The 18,536-nt window shown below is 48.3% G+C and overlaps 2 protein-coding genes across 3 annotated transcripts; one reads left to right on the plus strand and one right to left on the minus strand.

Annotated features, from left to right (window-relative positions):
- The first annotated feature begins 812 nt into the window (after positions 1–812).
- Positions 813–1,925, plus strand: LOC125544775 (E3 ubiquitin-protein ligase ATL41). The gene has a single exon (XM_048708527.2). The coding sequence runs from the start codon at positions 955–957 to the stop codon at positions 1,684–1,686; it is 732 nt and encodes a 243-aa protein (XP_048564484.2). The 5' UTR covers positions 813–954; the 3' UTR covers positions 1,687–1,925.
- An 11,768-nt stretch (positions 1,926–13,693) lies between these two features.
- On the minus strand, positions 13,694–15,092 carry LOC125548621 (uncharacterized). Of its 2 annotated transcripts, none has more exons than XM_048712187.2 (2): positions 14,125–15,092; positions 13,694–14,004 (listed from the first exon to the last, which is right to left on the minus strand). In XM_048712187.2, exon 1 carries the CDS (start codon positions 14,958–14,960, stop codon positions 14,139–14,141), a length of 822 nt encoding a protein of 273 aa, XP_048568144.1. In that variant the 5' UTR covers positions 14,961–15,092; the 3' UTR covers positions 13,694–14,004; positions 14,125–14,138. The 2 variants fall into 2 exon arrangements, with proteins under 2 accessions (XP_048568144.1, XP_087372999.1); XM_087516873.1 differs by having other exon boundaries at positions 13,694–14,007.
- Positions 15,093–18,536: the final 3,444 nt, after the last annotated feature.

Raw genomic sequence — 18,536 nt, forward strand, 5'->3', positions numbered from 1 at the left:
TCATATCCAACTTGACCGGGCAGAAGCCATTAGTGCCCTGAGTCTTCTTTTTAATGGCATGAAAGCACTCATAGGTCATCAACACCTTATCAGTTATTAATCTGCTTGGCCGTTAACATGAAGTATGCACTGTGTTTAGCTTTTCAGTCGGCATGACAGTACAGGAGGTTCTGGGTGCAGTCATAATCGATCAAACTGTACATAGCAAAAAGAAAATGGGAGGAGGCCTAGTGCCAACTGATTGTCAAACTGGCGCCAGCCGCAGAAAAGAGGATCTTTCGCTGCCATTGCTGTGGCCAGTGTCTTGCTCGGCATGGGACTGACCACCAACCAAACCAAACTGAACGCACTCACGCCTCACCGAGGCAGCCGACCACGCAGTTAGTCGCCGAGCGTCACGAACCATCGCCGAGTAACCGAGAGATCCTCCTCCATATCTCTGTCCCACACAAGACCGTGGCTGTGGTGTGCGGCCACCGTCGATCCGCGCCCCACCTACAGACTATACTAAGCACGCCGTTAATTGCCCAAGGCAACACCCGGCTAGGGGCAGAGAGATCTGGAGAGTTAAAAATAAAGGAACCTACAAGATCATGGTGTATCGGCCCCGATTCGCGTCGCCATCGCTGGGTGCGAATGGCCACGTCGGAGTTTCAAATACCTGCACCGCTTTCCGCAACCACAGTGACACGACGGACATCCGAATCGGCCCCGCGCACTGGAGCGAGCTCGCGAGCTCGCTCGCCTGGGTGCACCGCTAAGGCACGCACGCACGCTCCGTCCCGCCCACGCCTGAAACCTATAAAACCCAGCCAACTGCGCCATCATTTCTCACCAGCTCCATCGCAAGGGACAATACTACCACTCTAGCCACTTACTACTGGAGCTACCAGGCGCCACCCCACCCACCAACCAACGACAAGGAGCGCGCCGCGAGCGCACGCCGGAGCGAGCATGTCGATGTCGGTGTCCATGTCCGGGAAGGCGAGCGACCCCGGTTCCGCCTGGTTCGGCGGCGGCAGAAGGAGCCCGCAACCGGGGCCGACACACAACGTGCGGCTCATCGCCATGGCCGTCGCCGCCTTCGTCTCCGTGCTCGGCCTCTCCCTGCTCCTGCACCTCTACATCTGCCGCGTCCGCCGCAGGAACCGCAGGCAAGCGGAGGCCGACGCGGCCGCGCTGGAGGCCGGCTCGGCGGCCCCCAAGCCGGCCAAGGTCGGGCTGGACCCGTCGGCCATCGCGGCGCTGCCGACCGCGGCGTACAAGGAGACGGGCGAGCCGGGCAGCGGCGCAAGCGAGTGCACCATCTGCCTCGGCGCCATGCAGGAGGGCGAGGCGGTGCGCGTGCTGCCGGCCTGCGCGCACGTGTTCCACGTCCCCTGCGTCGACACGTGGCTCGCGTCCAGCTCGTCGTGCCCGGTCTGCCGTGCCCTGGTGGAGCCGCCACCGTCGCCGGCCGCGCCAGCCTGGGTGCAGGAGAAGCAGGGCCTGGAGAAGGAGTGTGCTGCAAGTGGGAGCTCGGCGCCGCCGTGTGGGCTCGGCGCGTCGCTGATGAGGATGCTGAACAGGGAGAGGCCGCTGGCGCGGAGGCTGACGCAGGGTGACCACGCGCACCCGATGGAAATGCATGTCGAGGACCTGGAGAGTCAGCACCCCCAGCAGCAACACTCTGTGGATACCAATTAGTGTTTTTTTTTTCGTTTTGTTTTTTCTTTTGGGTTCTCGCCATTCGCTGCTCGATTGCAAATCTTGCATTCGGGTGGCCGATTCAGAGGTGTGAAATATGGAAATACACCCCTGAAGTGTCCTATGTTTTAATTAGGCACTGGTGCTTGTTTATGTGCTTGGAGCTCACCCCATATCTCTCCTATTTGTGCAAAGAAGGGATCATGGATATATAAATAGAGCTCTGTTTTCTCTGGCCATATCGCTTGTTCCCTTGATGATTTTGTTATGACCGGTTGCGCGTTTGAACGAAGGACAAGCTGTGCACATGTGCATAAGCCATGGTACAACGGACAACCCCAACAAGAATGCTTGAATGAAGGGAAAAAGAATTCAAATTTATATGGAGATTACCGGTTTATTTTGTGAGAACCGTTTCGGTACCATGTTCTATGTACGACGGTGTCTTGTGCTTGCTTAGGGATAATAGGCAATGGCATTCTTTTCTTTCTTCTTTTTACGAGAATACGCAATGGCATTCTAACCACACGGAGTGTGTGGTAACTGGTAAGCAACTTCTGAATGAAAATTAAGTTACGATGATTTAGGTCTTTAGCTCTACACTTTAGAAAAAGGTACATAATTCAGAAACGGATGGCATTCTATTTATTCACTTTTTCAATCATTGTGAAAATGAGCCTATATAAATTTACTGTGCGGGGGCTGAACATTTGCACCGATTTCTCCCGTAAAAAAACGCTAGAAAGCAACACGGTACAATTGCATGACCACGATTGCACTCATATAGCTCCCACGTAAGACCCGTAAAGCAATTCGGCCATGGAGGGACACCAGAAAAAGTTGTGCCCGGTCATTTTAGGTAGATAAAGACATAGGAAGCGGGCGATGTTACAACACGAATGTAAGCAAGCACTACTGGTGGAAGATACGCATCTGCACGCGGACCGGTCGCCGTGGGGATTCCGGTAAAACCATTTCATAATTCCGGCGTCGTCACTCCAGTCTTCTTGCTCGGTGCGATGTCAAGTGCTTCTGGTAAGTGGGAACGAGTGGGCCGGTGCAGTGCAATCGCACATGTGTGCTATTGGTAGGGGTCCTCGTTAAATAAGCACAGGAGTCAAACACCAGCCAGCTTCAACGTGAGAAATCAGTCAGAAAATATAATTGTGTAACCAAGTACGCTCCTCCTTTCCAGCATATATACGCCGACGTAGCTATCAGGCATAAAGACTTCTTATTCCATTGCACCCATGCGTAGGTTCTCGGCTCCTTTACGTCTGCTAGAAGGAAGAGCGAGAAAAGCAGGCAGTGGGAAGTGGTGTTCCGACTCAAAAGTCGAGTAAAGGCTTCTTCTCCGACTCAAAAGTTGGCAGCGGTGACTCGGAAAGTCGCCGCCTACGTCCGCCGTACCGGGCGACAAGAAAATACGACAACTGTTGAGCAGTGCCGACTGGTGGGCTCCCTCGTCCACCGAAGCAATTCGGCGCGAGTTCCATATGGTTCGAATAAGATATTTTAAGATCCTTTGTTTTTTTTGACAGTGGTATGATCTTTTACAGGTCTGAAAAAGGAAGATCTGTTTGCTGGAGCGAGGTTCACATGTGAAGGTTCACTTCACCCTACTTGGGTACTCAATGACCGGTGATCATATAGTAGATTCATAGGGACTAAACAAAATTTAGGCATCATCAGGGTAGTAGCAGAGAACCTTATCCTGTTATCCATCATGTAAAACGGACGATGCGATTAATCTGGACCGATGGAGTGGCACTAGTTTTAGAAGGAACAGATTCGTCAACTCTACACATCATAAAGCAGGATAAGGTTCGCCAGATTCGTCAACCAGAAACCAACCCTAGGATGACAGCGTCGAGGAAAATGATACACGCTATGACTAGGTTTACTCATTCTCGCTTACCTTTCCGCCGTCAAAAGGTTCTTCGTTATCCAGAGGTGGTTGAATTGTGGATAAACTTCCCCTCCCCTTTCCTCTCTCTCTCCAGACGAACAGCTCGAGAAATCGCAACCGAGGAAGCGGGCAAGAGCATGGCTGATCGGCCACAGGCATCGCGAACTGAGAAAAAGGTATGGTAGTAGTAGCGCGCCAAACAAATGTGTAACGGAGAAATTCAAAAGCCTTTGACGTTGGACACGCACTGTGCCACGGTTTCCGCCTACCTGACAGCTACGACTCAGGGCAAGGCAAGACGCAGATCGATCGTTTCGGTGGCTAAAACAGTCATGGATCTGCTTTTACTTACTTCAGGAGGCGTGCTTTATATCCAGGGAGATTGCAGCACGGTGGCTGTCGAGCTAGCCCAACACCCCGAGTTACCGAGAAGAGATGGTGCTCCCCGTAGTTCAGGGTGGGGTAATAATGTTCTGGATTGTATTTTTTTGCTTTTTTCTTTCCTTTTGAGCGATTGTGACGACTCTGCTTTTTGTGACTCGATAAATGCATCTCTATTCTTAACGGCAAAGGAATAGCAATTTTGGCTTGGCAATATCTAGCACCAGACAATGACCAAGATCGGCATGTCTCTCCTCTTTTCTTTTTGACATGGATGGGAGATCGCCCGATTTTCACAATAGAAGGCCTTGCGGATAATATTATAACATGTAGTCAGGAATATTCTAGACTGTTTGATTCCCCAACTCTGAAACGGTGGTCCGTTGCGACTTTCTACACGATAAAAAGCAAGCATACTTGGTACTTCCGATAGTCGACAAAACTGAAAGCGGATAAAAAAAAACATCGAGTATGCCGAATGTGGAAAATGGGGCCATGTAGCGGTTGCCAGAATGTAGGTCACAGATTCAGTTCTTAGTTGCAGATGGAATACAATTTAGGTTCTTGTCCACAAGGAGTCACAGAATGTAAGACTCCGTAGTTCAGGGTGGAGAGGTAATGTTCTGGATTGTATTTTTGCCTCTTTTTTTTTGTTTTCTTTTGAACGATTGTGACGACTCTGCTTTTTGTGAGTCATAAATACATCTCTCTTAACGGCGAAGCAATAGCAAATATGGCTTGGCAATATCTAGCACCAGACAATGACGAAGATCGGCATGTCTCTCCCTCTTCTTTTTCTTTTTGACATGGATGGGAGATCGCCTGATTTTTATTTTTATTTTGAAACAGAGGCAAAAGCTTTGCCTCATCTATTAATTAAGAAAAAGTTAGAGTGATATTACATTGTACCCCTTATTACAAGACTGTTACTCTCCCGTCATGATTTTACCCAAATGTTTCGCCCCTGCGACTTTCCAAAGCGTAGCCTCGTTCTTGATCGTGTTGAAAACAACGAATGAAGGTGTAGACTTGTGCCAGAAGATCCTCGCGTTTCTTTCATTCCAAATGGTCCAAAAGACTAGCATTGTCAGCGATGCCATTGCCTTGCAATGGGGCATGTGCCCTTGACCGATAGCCCGATTTCACAATTATAGGATTGGAGATAATGTTAGACAGGTAGGCATCTTCAGGAATATTCAAGACACTTGTTGTTCGTTTCCCCACCTCTGAACAAGAAGGCATCTTCAGTAGGAGTAAAACACAAACCTATAGGGATGAAAACGGAGCGGAAACGGACGGAATTGGGTGCTACCATATTTGTTTTCATATTTTTTTGCAGAAGCGCAAATGAATACGGAAACAAATACTATCGGAAACAGACATGGAGCGAATACAGAGCGGACAAGAAAACAGAACGGTGTGTTGACTGGAACTTAAAACCCCCCTTGAATCATAGAGAAATACACACAAAAACAAAGAAATTTAAGAAATTTTTAACATGGCTACATGATAATATGGTTGTGTTGGTAACATAGGGTAGTATTGTAATAGTATATGACAATTCCGTATTGTGTCTAGTTGAGAATGTGTGTGGAAGTAAAAGTTGGTCCTCAAATGATCCAGTCTGCTCATTGTGTCATTGTCTGTTGTTTAGTAATTGGGCTACAAAGCAGCCATGGGCCTATAGTAGAAACGGAAATTCCATATTCACGGAAACGGAAAGTTCTGTTTCCGCGTCTGTTCCACCGGAAAACACCGTTCCGTTTTTGTTTCCGTTTCCGCATAAAAAATTTCACTTCCATTTCCGTTTCCGTTTTCATATTTTCTCTCTGTTTCCATTTTTCCTCCGGAAAAGCGGAAACTTTCCACTCCATTTTCATTCCTACAAACCTGGTACTTCTGGGGAATCTTGTGATGCGTTTAGCAAAGCAGGAGCTTGTGGATCTGGAGCTGATTGCTGAGAAAGGAAGTGGACACTATGAACCAAATTTAGAAAACAGTGCCATGTAGGGGTTGCACGGATGCAGGTCTTGGTTGCAACTGAGAGTGCAATTGAGGTTCTTGTTCACAAGGACCAGGAATCCAGGAACCAGGATCACACCGACTTCATAATGCTACATTGCTATGCCAGTCACAGATTATATTTTGATTCTACAGACTGCCATATAAGTTCAGTATGCCGACTTATTAGGCAGCGCTGCTCTGGAAGGTTCAGAATGATACGGTACTGCAACAAAGAGCAGACAGTGGAAAGTCCCCCTTCCGCAGATTGTTTGGTCAAGAATTGTCTTGGATTTAAAACTAGCAAAATGGATATGATGAGCATGCACACTATTCGACTAATCAATTCAACCCAAGCTTATGAAAGATGCATTAAAATATTTCAGGCAGTTAGTACATACAGTTCCCATGTACAAGCGCATAATTTCTGTAAAGCTTTGTTGAAATACCAAGATCAATATCGTTGGAACTTCATAACGGTTTTCAGTCAGTCAAATATATGGCTTACGACACTTTGGAATGTCATGGAAGGTTCAGAATGATGCATTACTGGAACATAGTACAAAGTAAGATTTTGTGGAACTATGTCGCCTGTGCTAAATGAGGTGTTTGGTTCCAAAATTTGGAAATGGTAATGGGCTGTAATGAGCGATTCTCTGACTTGTTTACGTACTTACAGTAAGGGATGGTAATAGATACTCCTATACCTTATTTGTGTTTGGTTGAGGAACAGAGAAAGTGGACGGTAATAGATGGCTGGTCGCTGATCCAGGACTCTGACCAGTAATGCAGGCTCCGATGAGACGGTGAGCTTCTGCAACGGCCCGTCCTGGTTAGGCCACCGAAGAAGACGATGTCGCGCATGACCCTAGATGACGGCGTGTTCAATCTCAAATTCAGACTTGACATACAACGGCGTGGGAAATTTGTTCCACATGTTCTTTAAAGTGTCTTCGTGTTTAGTTAGGGATGTCGTGGCAGTGGGAATATTGCCTTCCCCGCCCTTCCATGTTCCGTTGGTGTGTTTTATCACCGGCGGAGGGCTGTGATTCTGTGTCTCTGACGGGTCTTCCGGGATCCGGCCGGTTTAGGTTTCCAGTTGATCCGTCCGAATTTGGCCGGCCTTCGTGGTCTATGAAGTTTCTATAGGTCCTTATCAGCGCTCTCTTCTCCAGGCTGGCCATTTGCTTCGCAGATCGTGACCATCGGCTACAAGCTCCTCGGTTTCAAAAAGTTTGCTCCGCCAAGGCGGAGGCCCATAGGCGGCACTGAGCTTTGCTCACGACACGACGACATGTCGCCTGTTGGTGCATGAGGAAGAAGACTTCAACACCCCCAAGGCTTTGATTGTAATTTTACTTCTCTATTTGGGTGTGTTTGTGAGATCTCGCGTCCCTCTCGCCTCGCCTCCTCCGCGGGCGACTCGGGAGGGCTCCGCCGCCGCTGCCTAGTCCCTCCAGCGCCCTTCTCCCCCTCTGCCGCTGTCGATGGTCGGCGCCGGGCAAAGCCCGTGCGTGCGATGGCGGCGACGGAGGGTCTCTCCTCCCGTTCCCGGATCCGTGGCGGTGCGGGCGTTCTGATCCGCGGGGTGCGGCCCTCCCGACGGTGTGGCGGATCCCGGAGGCGTCGGACTCGCGGCGGAGCACGGGTGCCCAGATCCATGGGTGTGGGACTCCCGACAGCGTGCGGGCTCCCGGCGGCGGCGAGATCGGTCGACGGCGGGCTTGGGCGATGGCGTCGGCCGCGCGGTGTCGGATCACGTAGCTCGCGGCGAATCTTGCCACTCGGGCCTTCATGGAGGAACCTGGACCGGGGGCGGCGGCGGCGGCCCCGTTAGGCATGGCGACGGCGCCCTCAGCTGGCAACGTTCGCGGGGGGTGGATGGACGACGTCTTGACCGCGTGGGCGGTGAGTCGCAGGTGGATCTCCTCCGCGTTGCAGGCTCTCTCCCGCTGCACTTGGTGGCTTACGATCACGGTCGTTGGCCTCGGTACATTCACGGGGGCTGGTAGAGGTGACATCGGACCGGAGGAAACTCTGGATGACTCGTTCGTCCCGACGGTGGCGACGACCAGGGTCGCCGTTCTCCTACTTGTAGGCGCCATCGAGGTCCCTGCCCTCCGCCCCGCCCCCATGCCCGTGTGAAAACCCTAAATCTCCTTAGATTGGGCGGCGGCAGCACTGCATGTGTCGTATCCTTCTTGGAGACGCCGCCTGGGGCGTTTAGGTGCTCAGTTTTGAAGGAAATATGTCCTAGAGGCAATAATAAAGTTGTTATTAATATTTCCTTATATCATGATAAATGTTTATTATTCATGCTAAAATTGTATTAATTGGAAACTTAGTACATGTGTGAATACATAGACAAACAGAGTGTCACTAGTATGCCTCCACTTGACTAGCTCGTTAATCAAAAATGGTTAAGTTTCCTAGCCATGGACAAAAGAGTTGTCATTTGATGAACGGGATCACATCATTAGAGAATGATGTGATTGACTTGACCCATCCATTAGCTTAGCACTTTGATCATTTAGTTTACTGCTATTGCTTTCTCCATAACTTATACATGTTCCTATGACTATGAGATTATGCAACTCCCGAATACCGGAGGAACACTTAGTGTGCTATCAAACGTCACAACGTAACTGAGTGACTATAAAGATGCTCTACAGGTGTCTCCGATGGTGTTTGTTGAGTTGGCATAGATTGAGATTAGGATTTGTCACTCCGTTTATCGGAGAGGTATCTCTGGGCCCTCTCGGTAATGCACATCACTATAAGATTTGCAAGCAATGTGACTAATGAGTTAGTTACGGGATGTTGCATTACGGAACGAGTAAAGAGATTTGCCGGTAACGAGATTGAACTAGGTATTGAGATACCGATGATCGAATCTCGGGCAAGTAACATACCGATGATAAAGGGAACAACGTATGTTGTTATGCGGTTTGACCGATAAAGATCTTCGTAGAATATGTAGGAACCAATATGAGTATCCAGGTTCCGCTATTGGTTATTGACCGGAGATGAGTCTCGGTCATGTCTACATAGTTCTCGAACCCGTAGGGTCTGCACGCTTAACGTTCAGTGACGATCGGTATTATGAGTTTATGTGTTTTGATGTACCGAAGGTAGTTCGGAGTCCCGGATATGATCACGGACATGACGAAGAGTCTCGGAATGGTCAAAACATAAAGATCAATATATTGGAAGGCTATATTTGGACATCGGAATGGTTCCGAGTGAGTTCGGGCATTTACCGGAGTACCGGGGGTTACCGAAACCCCCGGGGGGCATATGGGCCTTAATGGGCCTTAGTGGGAGAGAAGAGAAGGCCGCCTAGGAGGGGGCGCCCCTCCCCCCAGCCCAATCCGAATTGGGTGGGGGGGCCGGCCCCCCTTTCCTTTCTCCTTCTCCCTCTTCCTTCTATTCCTAGTTGGACTAGGAAAGGGGGGAGTCCTACTCCTACTAGGAGGAGGACTCCTCCCCCTGGTGTGCCTAGAGAGGCCGGCCGGCCTCCCCTCTCCCTCCTTTATATACGTGGGGAGGGGGTACCCTAGAATACACAAGTTGATCTCTTAGCCGTGTGCGGTGCCCCCCTCCACAGATTTCGACCTTGGTCATATCGTTGTAGTGCTTAGGCGAAGCCCTGCATCGGTAACTTCATCATCATCTTCATCACGCCGTCGTGCTGACGAAGCTCTCCCTCGACACTCAGCTGGATCTAGAGTTCGTGGGACGTCACCGAGCTGAACGTGTGCAGATCGCGGAGGTGCCGTACCTTCGGTGCTAGGATCGGTTGGATCGTGAAGACGTACGACTACATCAACCGCGTTGTCATAACGCTTCCGCTTACGGTCTATGACGGTACGTGGACAACACTCTCCCCTCTCGTTGCTATGCATCACCTAGATGGATCTTGCGTGTGCGTAGGAATTTTTTTGAAATTACTGCGTTCCCCAACAGGTTTGACGAACTGCATGCGAAGGGAATGGGACCAGTGGCAGCAGGTGGTGTTTCGCGTCAGAGGAGCATCGTGGCATCTGGCACGTCGACAACGGCGGGTCTCAGCGGCATGGAGCAGCGGGGTCTCGCCGGTGGGCGTGTGATGATGGACGAGCGCAGGATGGTGGCGTTGTCTGGCGTTGTGACGGCGTCGACGACAGCTAGACCGGGCAAGGTAGATGCAGCAGTACAACACTGAAGATGGATTGGTGGCAGGTGGCTGCGGCGGCCTCATACACGGCATGCGTCCTGGTTGAGGAGTGCGCTGGACTGGTGGGTGCCCCATACCCGGCAGGTGTCCTGATTGGGACCTTAGGTCTTAGATGTTAGGTTTGGTTGCGAGGTCTGTTTGGTATTAGGCCCAGACTATCAGCATCCCTACATCAACTAGATAGGAGTAGCGACAGATGTTGCCCAGACGGTGGCTTTAGTCTTACTGTTGTATGACTTTGTAAGGTCTTGTGTAAATAATTAATAAAATGACCGCATACATCGTCCAGATGCAGAGGTCAGGGGTCCCCCCCCATTTCTAAATAAAAAATAAAAAATTTGGGTGTGTTTGTAAGGTCATGTGATTCTCATGATAATATCTGGCCTTAGGCCTTTTTGCCAAAAAAAGTCTGCAGTTTACTTTAGTTACATGATCCTCATGATAATATGATAGGTAGAGAGCTCCCAACTTGGGAATAGCGGACATTTCTTAAGTGTTGCCATAACTTGAGTTTGAAGAGATTGTTTCATATGTACCATTCTTGCAGTGAAGGTTGATTGTATCTTCTATACTGAGTATAGCCGGGAAGAAGTAATTACTATTTCGCAGCTAAATAACTTGACATCCTACAGTTAGTTACACAAGTCTGGTTGCTCAATTGCAGCTCCTGGGAGAGCTTGACCGCCAAATAGACTCTCCTTCTCACTAGGAACTGAACTACTGAAGTCACTGCACAATTAGCTAAAAACATCAGTGAGCATGTTCATATGTACTCCCTCCTTCCCAAAAATAAGTGTCGCTGATTTAGTACAACTCAGCGACACTTATTTTGGGACGGAGGAGGTATAAGATAACAAGAGATGATTGGAACAACTGGAAAGATGTTAGTTCACATTTTACCATGTTAAGGTAAATCAAAACAGATATTCTCCATATATCCATTACATACTCCTTATTTCTGTATTTAGTTTTTATTTGATATTCTCTAGTAAATAAAAACTTATTAGTTTGCATATTGCACAGTGCCCTTCAATGCTGCAAATAAGATCAGGGCCACCAGATTACAAGGAAAACCTTGCCAGACTTATATATGCTTCCATTTGGCTGGCTTACTGATTCAGATAATGATTTATATATTGATTTTAGTATTAATGTATTATAATTGTGATTCCCCTCCCCCATGTGGCTGCTAATCAAGATGCTAAGTCACTTACCTTATCAGAGAGAGAAGCTGTAAATATTGTCTTAGTACGCTAAATAAGAACTGTACCATGCGGCATTACTTATGTTGCTTTTGTTTTGCACCAACTCAGCATTTAGTTGCATCTGTTGGATAGGTACTGTAGATTATGGATATCTCTGCTTGCTAGTTTTCATTGTTTGGGACTAGAATGATAAATCATATCTTAAACTTCATAAATAGACCTTGAATATGACATGTCTCATTCAATAAACACTGGTCTTAATTCCTGAACTATAACTTATAATTTATGCACCAGTTTACGTAAAAAAAAGCTTGTAAAATCACAAAATTGTGTAAATTGGAAAATATCAAGTGTGAGGCTTATATGTGGGGCCTGATGCCACATCCTAGTGACACATCGATGCTGTTTTCCAACTCATGTGATGTTTTGATATTTTCTGTGGTACTGAACAATTTGTTGATTCTGTGAAGTGGTTTTATAACTATTAATATTACCCTTTTTTTCCTTAAGACAGGTGTCAATCAGGGCTCTCATAGGCCGTGTAACCTTACATTTGATGAACAGAAAGCCGAGCTGTTGATTTTTTTTAGAGTTCCATTATGTGTATGGTGAAACGACTTCTAATACAGGACATTCTGGTCACTTGAGTTCTCGGTATCCTGTAAACCTGACAAAACATGATGGCATGGTCGTAGGCCTCACTACCTGCACCAATATCCATCCAAAATTCCCATTCACCGCAAGAATCATCCAAGTAGAATCACATCAAAGTGATGAGAGGATACCAGAAGAAAGAAGCTAGGTATATACCGTTTGATCAGTGTAAATGAACAAACAAATAAAACACTGTAATGCTATGAGATGAGATTGTAAGCTGAAAACAGTCAAAATTAGCCCAACCAAACACATTAGTATGTACAGCTCAGCAATAAAAAATGACAGAAAGATTTGCATACCATAGCAAACATCTGCAGACTAATATTTTAATCCAACACACTGTTTTGCAGGGTGATCATTTCTTGCCCATGTTTGCCATTAAAGGAGGTTGTTGACAACCTGGGTGATGCAGGATTGCAGTGTATGTTTTTGCCTAAGTGTTTAGAAAAGATTTCAGGTGAGAGAGAAGATTTCAGGTGGTGCATGCTTGTGTTCCTTGCATTTTTTTAAAGCACATTCGGGAGTGATACAGATACAGTATTAGCCTTTCATGAGTACCTTTTTAAGTTTGTAGGATGTGCATTTTAAAAAAGCACATCCAGTATACAACACTAATATTTAAAATCAGACTCCTTCTGTTCTTCACTATCCCCTGCCTTGTCAAACGAGTAGGCTTCAAAGTGCAAACCATCCTGTGCTTGTTCCTTACTTCATTATCTCTAGGAATATGTGACCATGCCTGAAAGACCTCTTTGCGGATCACTGCTACCATCTAAAGAGTCAGGGTCCACTTTTTATGTAAGTGTACTCATATCATTTTCCTCAAATCCAAACATCATTTGAAGATCGAACTTGCTCAGCCTTTTAAGAACAAAAATAAACACAATCAACTAACTGTGTGAAGTTATGAGAAAAACATCTACCACTCCACAAGCCAGTGTAACTTGCTCACAAATATCAAAAGAAAAGGAGAAGTCTCTTAGTGTTTCTTGTTTCCCTTCATAACGATCATTCCCATTTGAACTGCTGTGCTTCAATCTTTTCTTGGGAGGACTGGAGTAATCTACATCAGATATACCCATTCAAATGACGAAAATTTGTCAAAGCCTCCGTTCAGTCCAAAATCATCTCTGGTCAAATAAATAACTTGTCAGCACCTCAATAAACAATAGATATTGCACAATGACCAATCAGCTGCGAATGGTAAATAAATTTCAAGCCTAACATTCACAGGTTCTGGAAGCTAAACATCTTGTTACTCTACAGACTTCAGACACAGGCCCACTCAACAGTCAAAATAATATGAGCACGTGCCATCATCATCATACCACTTATTCCTCGAAAGTATTACAGATCAATCTTACACGGAGTAAGCCAAAAGAGCATATTGAATTCAAGAGCTCTTGGCTCGGATACCATATTGAATTCATGCTCCAGCCAACTCATCCAAAAGTCCGGACTGATGGAGGAAGGCGGGCAATATATTTCAACAACTAGAAGTCCAAAACTAAATTGAAAAGAATCTTGACTCGCAATCTCATATTATATATCAGTTAATGGTTGGAGTGAAACAGCAGTGTGTTTAGAAAATTCAACTGGCGATAATGTTAAACGGCAAAAATAAAGAAACTTTGGATATGGCAGTCAAAACAAAGCCTTCTTATAGATGGAATAATTAACATTATTGGAGACAAGGAACAGGTGAGGCTACATTTTGAGTCTTTGCTAATAGGCTTTACATCAAACAAAGTCTTGCGATGTAACGATCACTGTTTCATAGCACGGTATGCGGGTACAGGCTACAGACTACAGAACTAATAATACTTAAGGCACCATGTTGCGGCATCTTGGTTATGTAAGCAACACCAAAATATATGCGATCCTCCTCATCTTCAGTTCCCATCCTTCATGACAAAAGCTTCAATGTCCACCTGCATCACCCTTGTAGTCTGCTAAAAAAGAGCAAAAATCAGCACATCTAAGACCAGAGCTCAACTCAAACACATAAACAACAGACAAAGACTGATTGAGGGTATAAACATGAGCTGTTTGGGGAGGTTAGGAAATACCTCCAATGTAGAATTCACAGTTGAGGGCCCCCATTGTTGAGATCTGGAATTTGTATATAATCTTTCAGCCTTTGAAGTTCATTGTTGAGGTATGCAGTCCATGTTGCCAGCATTGTAATCTCTTTAGCACATGCTGCAAAGCTCAAACACACATCTCTCTGAAGCGCATTAATGTCCTCTGCGTACTTCTGCCGCATCATAAGAATACGATTTTGCTCATCAGCCACAACACCCGAAGATGACACGCCACTTCCTTCACACATCTTCTTATACTCCAGAAATGCATCAGAAGACTTCTTAAGTTTTTCTTTGTATCCCTGAAGGGTGCCACGCATCAGCTCTTTATCATGGTCGAATTGCTTGATTCTAATGTGCCTTGTCTGACGTTCCTTCTCTGAATCTTCAACGATAGATCGGATTTGCCTGTCTTTCTCATGCCCCTCCTCCCTCATCTGTTGTATTTCACCTTGAATATCCCTTAAAATCCTATCCGCGTCAGAAAATGCAGTCTCCAGGGTATGGACACGAGCTCGGAGTTTTTGTACACAGGCCTGGGAAGGACGAGCTGGGGCTGGGGCAACTTGGCTCACCGGCGGCGCGACGACGGCGTTGAGGTCGGGCCCGTCGGGTGGGGCGGGGAGGTCGTGCCGCGGGAAGCCCCCGAGGACGAGGGCGCCGGGCAGCGCCGGACCGCCGCCGCCGCCGCTGGATTGGCCCCGCCGGTCGCGCAGCGCGAAGCTCCGGGGCCAGATGTTGCCGAGCGGCGCAGCGGCTCGATCATCGCCGCCACCGCCGCCTGCGGCGGCATTGCCGCGGCTGGGCCTGCCGAGAGACATGGGAGGGCGGCGCCGGCTAGGGTTTTCGCTGGGGTTGGGTACGGGACGGGGCCTGGTTGGGTGGGGAAGGGGGGCGGCTCTGCTCGGCGTTGGGGTTTTTGCCGAAAGGGGAGGGAAAGAGTGAGAGGCGCAGAGGGGGTTGGTTTGCCCATTGATTTGAACGAATCGAGGTATTTATCGGGGATACGCGGCTCGGGAAGGCACCGCGTGGCTGAGCAGCGGGGTCACCAGAGGTGTGGCGCCCAACGGTCGGCGAGCGCATGATGGTGGGGAAAACGTCCGTGGCGTTTCGCGAACGGCCCGAGAGGCTGTGACAGGACGAAGACTAAACGAAGAGACCAGACGAGAGGCCGATTGACCGAAGCTGGGCAGATGGTGTGCATTGGCAAGCCATAGCCTGTGCGTATTCCTTTTTTTAGAGAGGAGGCGCTTGCCCGGCCTTACGAATGAGACACTTAGAGTACAAATATTCGGCAAAGTACAAAGACAAACACAGCCAAAAAAGCAGGGTTACAAGGCACAACAGCCTAGTACAGCGACGCAGCGCCGGTCGCGGGCGGTAGGAAAGAAGAAGACCGCTCCAGGAGCAGTCAGGGGGTCGGAGGAGGGCGGCACGCCGGCCGTTGCAGCCCTCTATCCGGCACGCCGGAGCTCAGCACACTTGGCCTTCAAGCGGGCGATGAGGCGCTCCACTCCGGGTCGGTAGGCGCTCCACTCCGGGTCGGTCCCGTTGTCTCGCCAACCCCTTCCAAAGTTGCAAAAGGATGACCAATTTATACACAACATCAGCCGGGTGTCTAAAGAAAATTCCCTCAATGGTAGCTTTGTTCCGCGTAGTCTAGATAGACCAAGCAAGCGCCCCAACGCCAAGCCAAGCTAGCTTATGATCCTGGGCATTGCTAGCCATGATGAGCCCATATAGTTCAGCGAAACCACTCGGGTTCCACGAGCATCCAGTCGCCTCTCGAAGGGAGCTCCACACCATCCGAGCCACAATGCATCGGAAGATAATGTGGCTGCTAGATTCTTCTTCTCCGCACCAAACACACAAGCCATCTCCCGGGCCGTGTCTTTTTTGAATCTGGTCACCGCTAGGAATCCGGTTTCGAGCCAGCTGCCATAAAAAGATTTTAATTTTTGCTGGCATTCTTGCTTTCCAAAGCGATCGCAGATCATAAACTGGGGGGGGCTTTGAAGATTTCCTTATACAGAGAGCCGGTCGAAAAGGCTCTAGATGGCTCTAATCGCCAATGGACATCGTCGCGCTCAGCAGAAAGCCGCACCGAGGCCATGGCCTCCCAAAGGTCCTCCCAATCCTGGATGTCGCTAGGCCCAAGGGGTCTCCTAAAAGATGGCCGGAAGCGCCCGTTCACCCATATATCCGCAACACGCGCTTCCTGCTGGCCCGCGATCGCAAAAAGATTGGGGTATGACATGTCAAGCGATCGCTCACCCCTCCAAACATCTTTCCAAAATAGCGTCAATTGTCCATTATGCACCACAAATTTCATCCCAAGCCGCAGCAAAGGTTGAACCTTGCGAACATCATTTGCAAACTGCGACCGTCGGACCCGAGGTCGAAAGGTCACTCCATCATCCTCAAGATATTTAGCCTTGAATATGGAGAGCCATAGCCCACCTTGTCTCGTCAAAATTTTCCAGGCCCACTTCGTCATAAGGCACCAATTCATAACTCTGGAGTTGATAATACCTAAACCACCCACCTCTTTTGGAGATGCAATCGCATCCCATTTGACCATATGGTACCTTTGTTTCCCATTTTCCTTAGCCCAAAAGAATCTGGACCGAATCTTGTCCAGTTTCTCATGGGTCCCGTCATGCAAAAGATAAAAGCCCATGACAAACATAGGAATGTTTGTTAGGCAGTCATTAATAAGCACTAGCCGGCCTCCCGAGGCTAGTAGCTTACCCTGCCACGGTTCCACTCGTTTAGCCGCCTTGTCCACCATTGGCTCAAAATCAGCCATGGATAAAGCTCGATCCGAAATGGGCATGCCCAAATATTTGAAGGGTATAGATCCCAACTCACAATTCATCATATGGGCTGCTCTAAGCTGGGACTCCAAGTCACCTCCCGTGACAAAGGCCTCACTCTTATCAAAGTTTATCTTAAGACCTGACATGGCCTCAAAGCACATGAGCAAAAACTTGAGGTTAGCAATCGCCTCTTCATTGTTCTTGATGAGGATAAGGCTGTCGTCAGCATATTGAAGGTGGCACAGCCCACCTAGTGCCACCCTTTCAGCAACACCCGAGATGTGACCGGCATCTTTGGCGCTGTCCAAAATCGAAGCCAGCGCGTCTGCCACAATATTGAACAGAAGGGGAGAGATCGGGTCACCCTGCCGCAGTCCCCTTCCGTTGCGGAAGTATGGGCCAAACGAGCCATTAATGTTAATAGCAGTTTGCCCACCCCTCACAATTTGTCGCATCCAGCTCACCCATTGCGGATCAAAGTTTTTCTTGTGTAGCACCTCCTCAATGAAGTCCCACCGGACCCGGTCATAGGCTTTCTCAAAGTCAAGCTTGAGAATGAACACCTCTTCCTTTGTATTCTTTATCTCATGAAGCACCTCATGGAGCACCGCTACATCGTCCAGGATGCTTTGACCTTTAATAAATGCGGATTGAAGATTATCAATAATCTTGTCTGCCACCGGAGCAATGCGAGAGGCAAATCCCTTAGCAATCAGCCTAAAGCTGACATTAATGAGCGTGAGGGGGCGGAAGTGTCTAATTTGGTCTGCACCCGGCATCTTCGGAATCAAAGCCAACACCCCATAATTTAGGCGTTTAATGTCTATTCGGCCACTGGTGAATTCATTCACAAGGTGGGCGAATTGTGGTCCCACTATGTTCCAAAACCGCTTATAGAAGATGACCGGGAAGCCATCAGGCCCGGGCGCCATGTTCACCCTCATCTGGTTTAGGTTAGCTGTTATCTCCTCAAGCGTGAAAGGCTTAGTGAGGATGGAATTATCATATGCAAAGACCAATCGCTCATTATCCCAGATTGAGTCGTGCAGAGATGCTGATCCCACCCCCAAAGATCCCAGAAGTTCCCGGTAAAACGCATAAATATGTGATTGAAGGGCGCCATCATCGGTGATAACATTATCTCCATCATGGAGAACACGGATCATACATCTCCGGCGTCGCCCATTTGCCACCGCATGAAAAAATTGGGTACTCGCGTCCCCCTTGAGCACCCAATTTTCCCGACCTCTCTGTTTCTAGTAAATCTCCTCACAGGTCCAGATAAATATCATTTCGTCCTCCACTGCGTACCTTCTCGCCCACTCCTCGTGCGATAGGTCGCTCAAATCTGCCTTGGTGTCCAAGGCAGCCACTTCACTCATCAGGGCCTCTTTTCTTGCTTTCATCTGGCTACCCACGTTCGCGCCCCAGCCACGAAGGTGGCGACGACTCAAGCGCACGCAATGTTGCCAAATGTCCATAGTATCGCATAAAGGGCCATACAGGTGAGGGGGGCGATCCCTAGCCGCTAACCAAATCGAAGAGACCCGCTGCACAAAGCCCGGCTGAAGTAACCAT

This window comes from Triticum urartu, chromosome 3A (genome assembly GCF_056163025.1).
Source record: "Triticum urartu cultivar PI428250 chromosome 3A, HENAU_Tu73, whole genome shotgun sequence".
NCBI classification, from domain to species: domain Eukaryota; kingdom Viridiplantae; phylum Streptophyta; class Magnoliopsida; order Poales; family Poaceae; genus Triticum; species Triticum urartu.

Bases quoted from the DNA above. Each gene is read 5' to 3' on its own strand.
- LOC125544775 (XM_048708527.2), top strand. From the start codon at position 955: ATGTCGATGTCGGTGTCCATGTCCGGGAAGGCGAGCGACCCCGGTTCC.
- LOC125548621 (XM_048712187.2), bottom strand. From the start codon at position 14,960: ATGTCTCTCGGCAGGCCCAGCCGCGGCAATGCCGCCGCAGGCGGCGGT.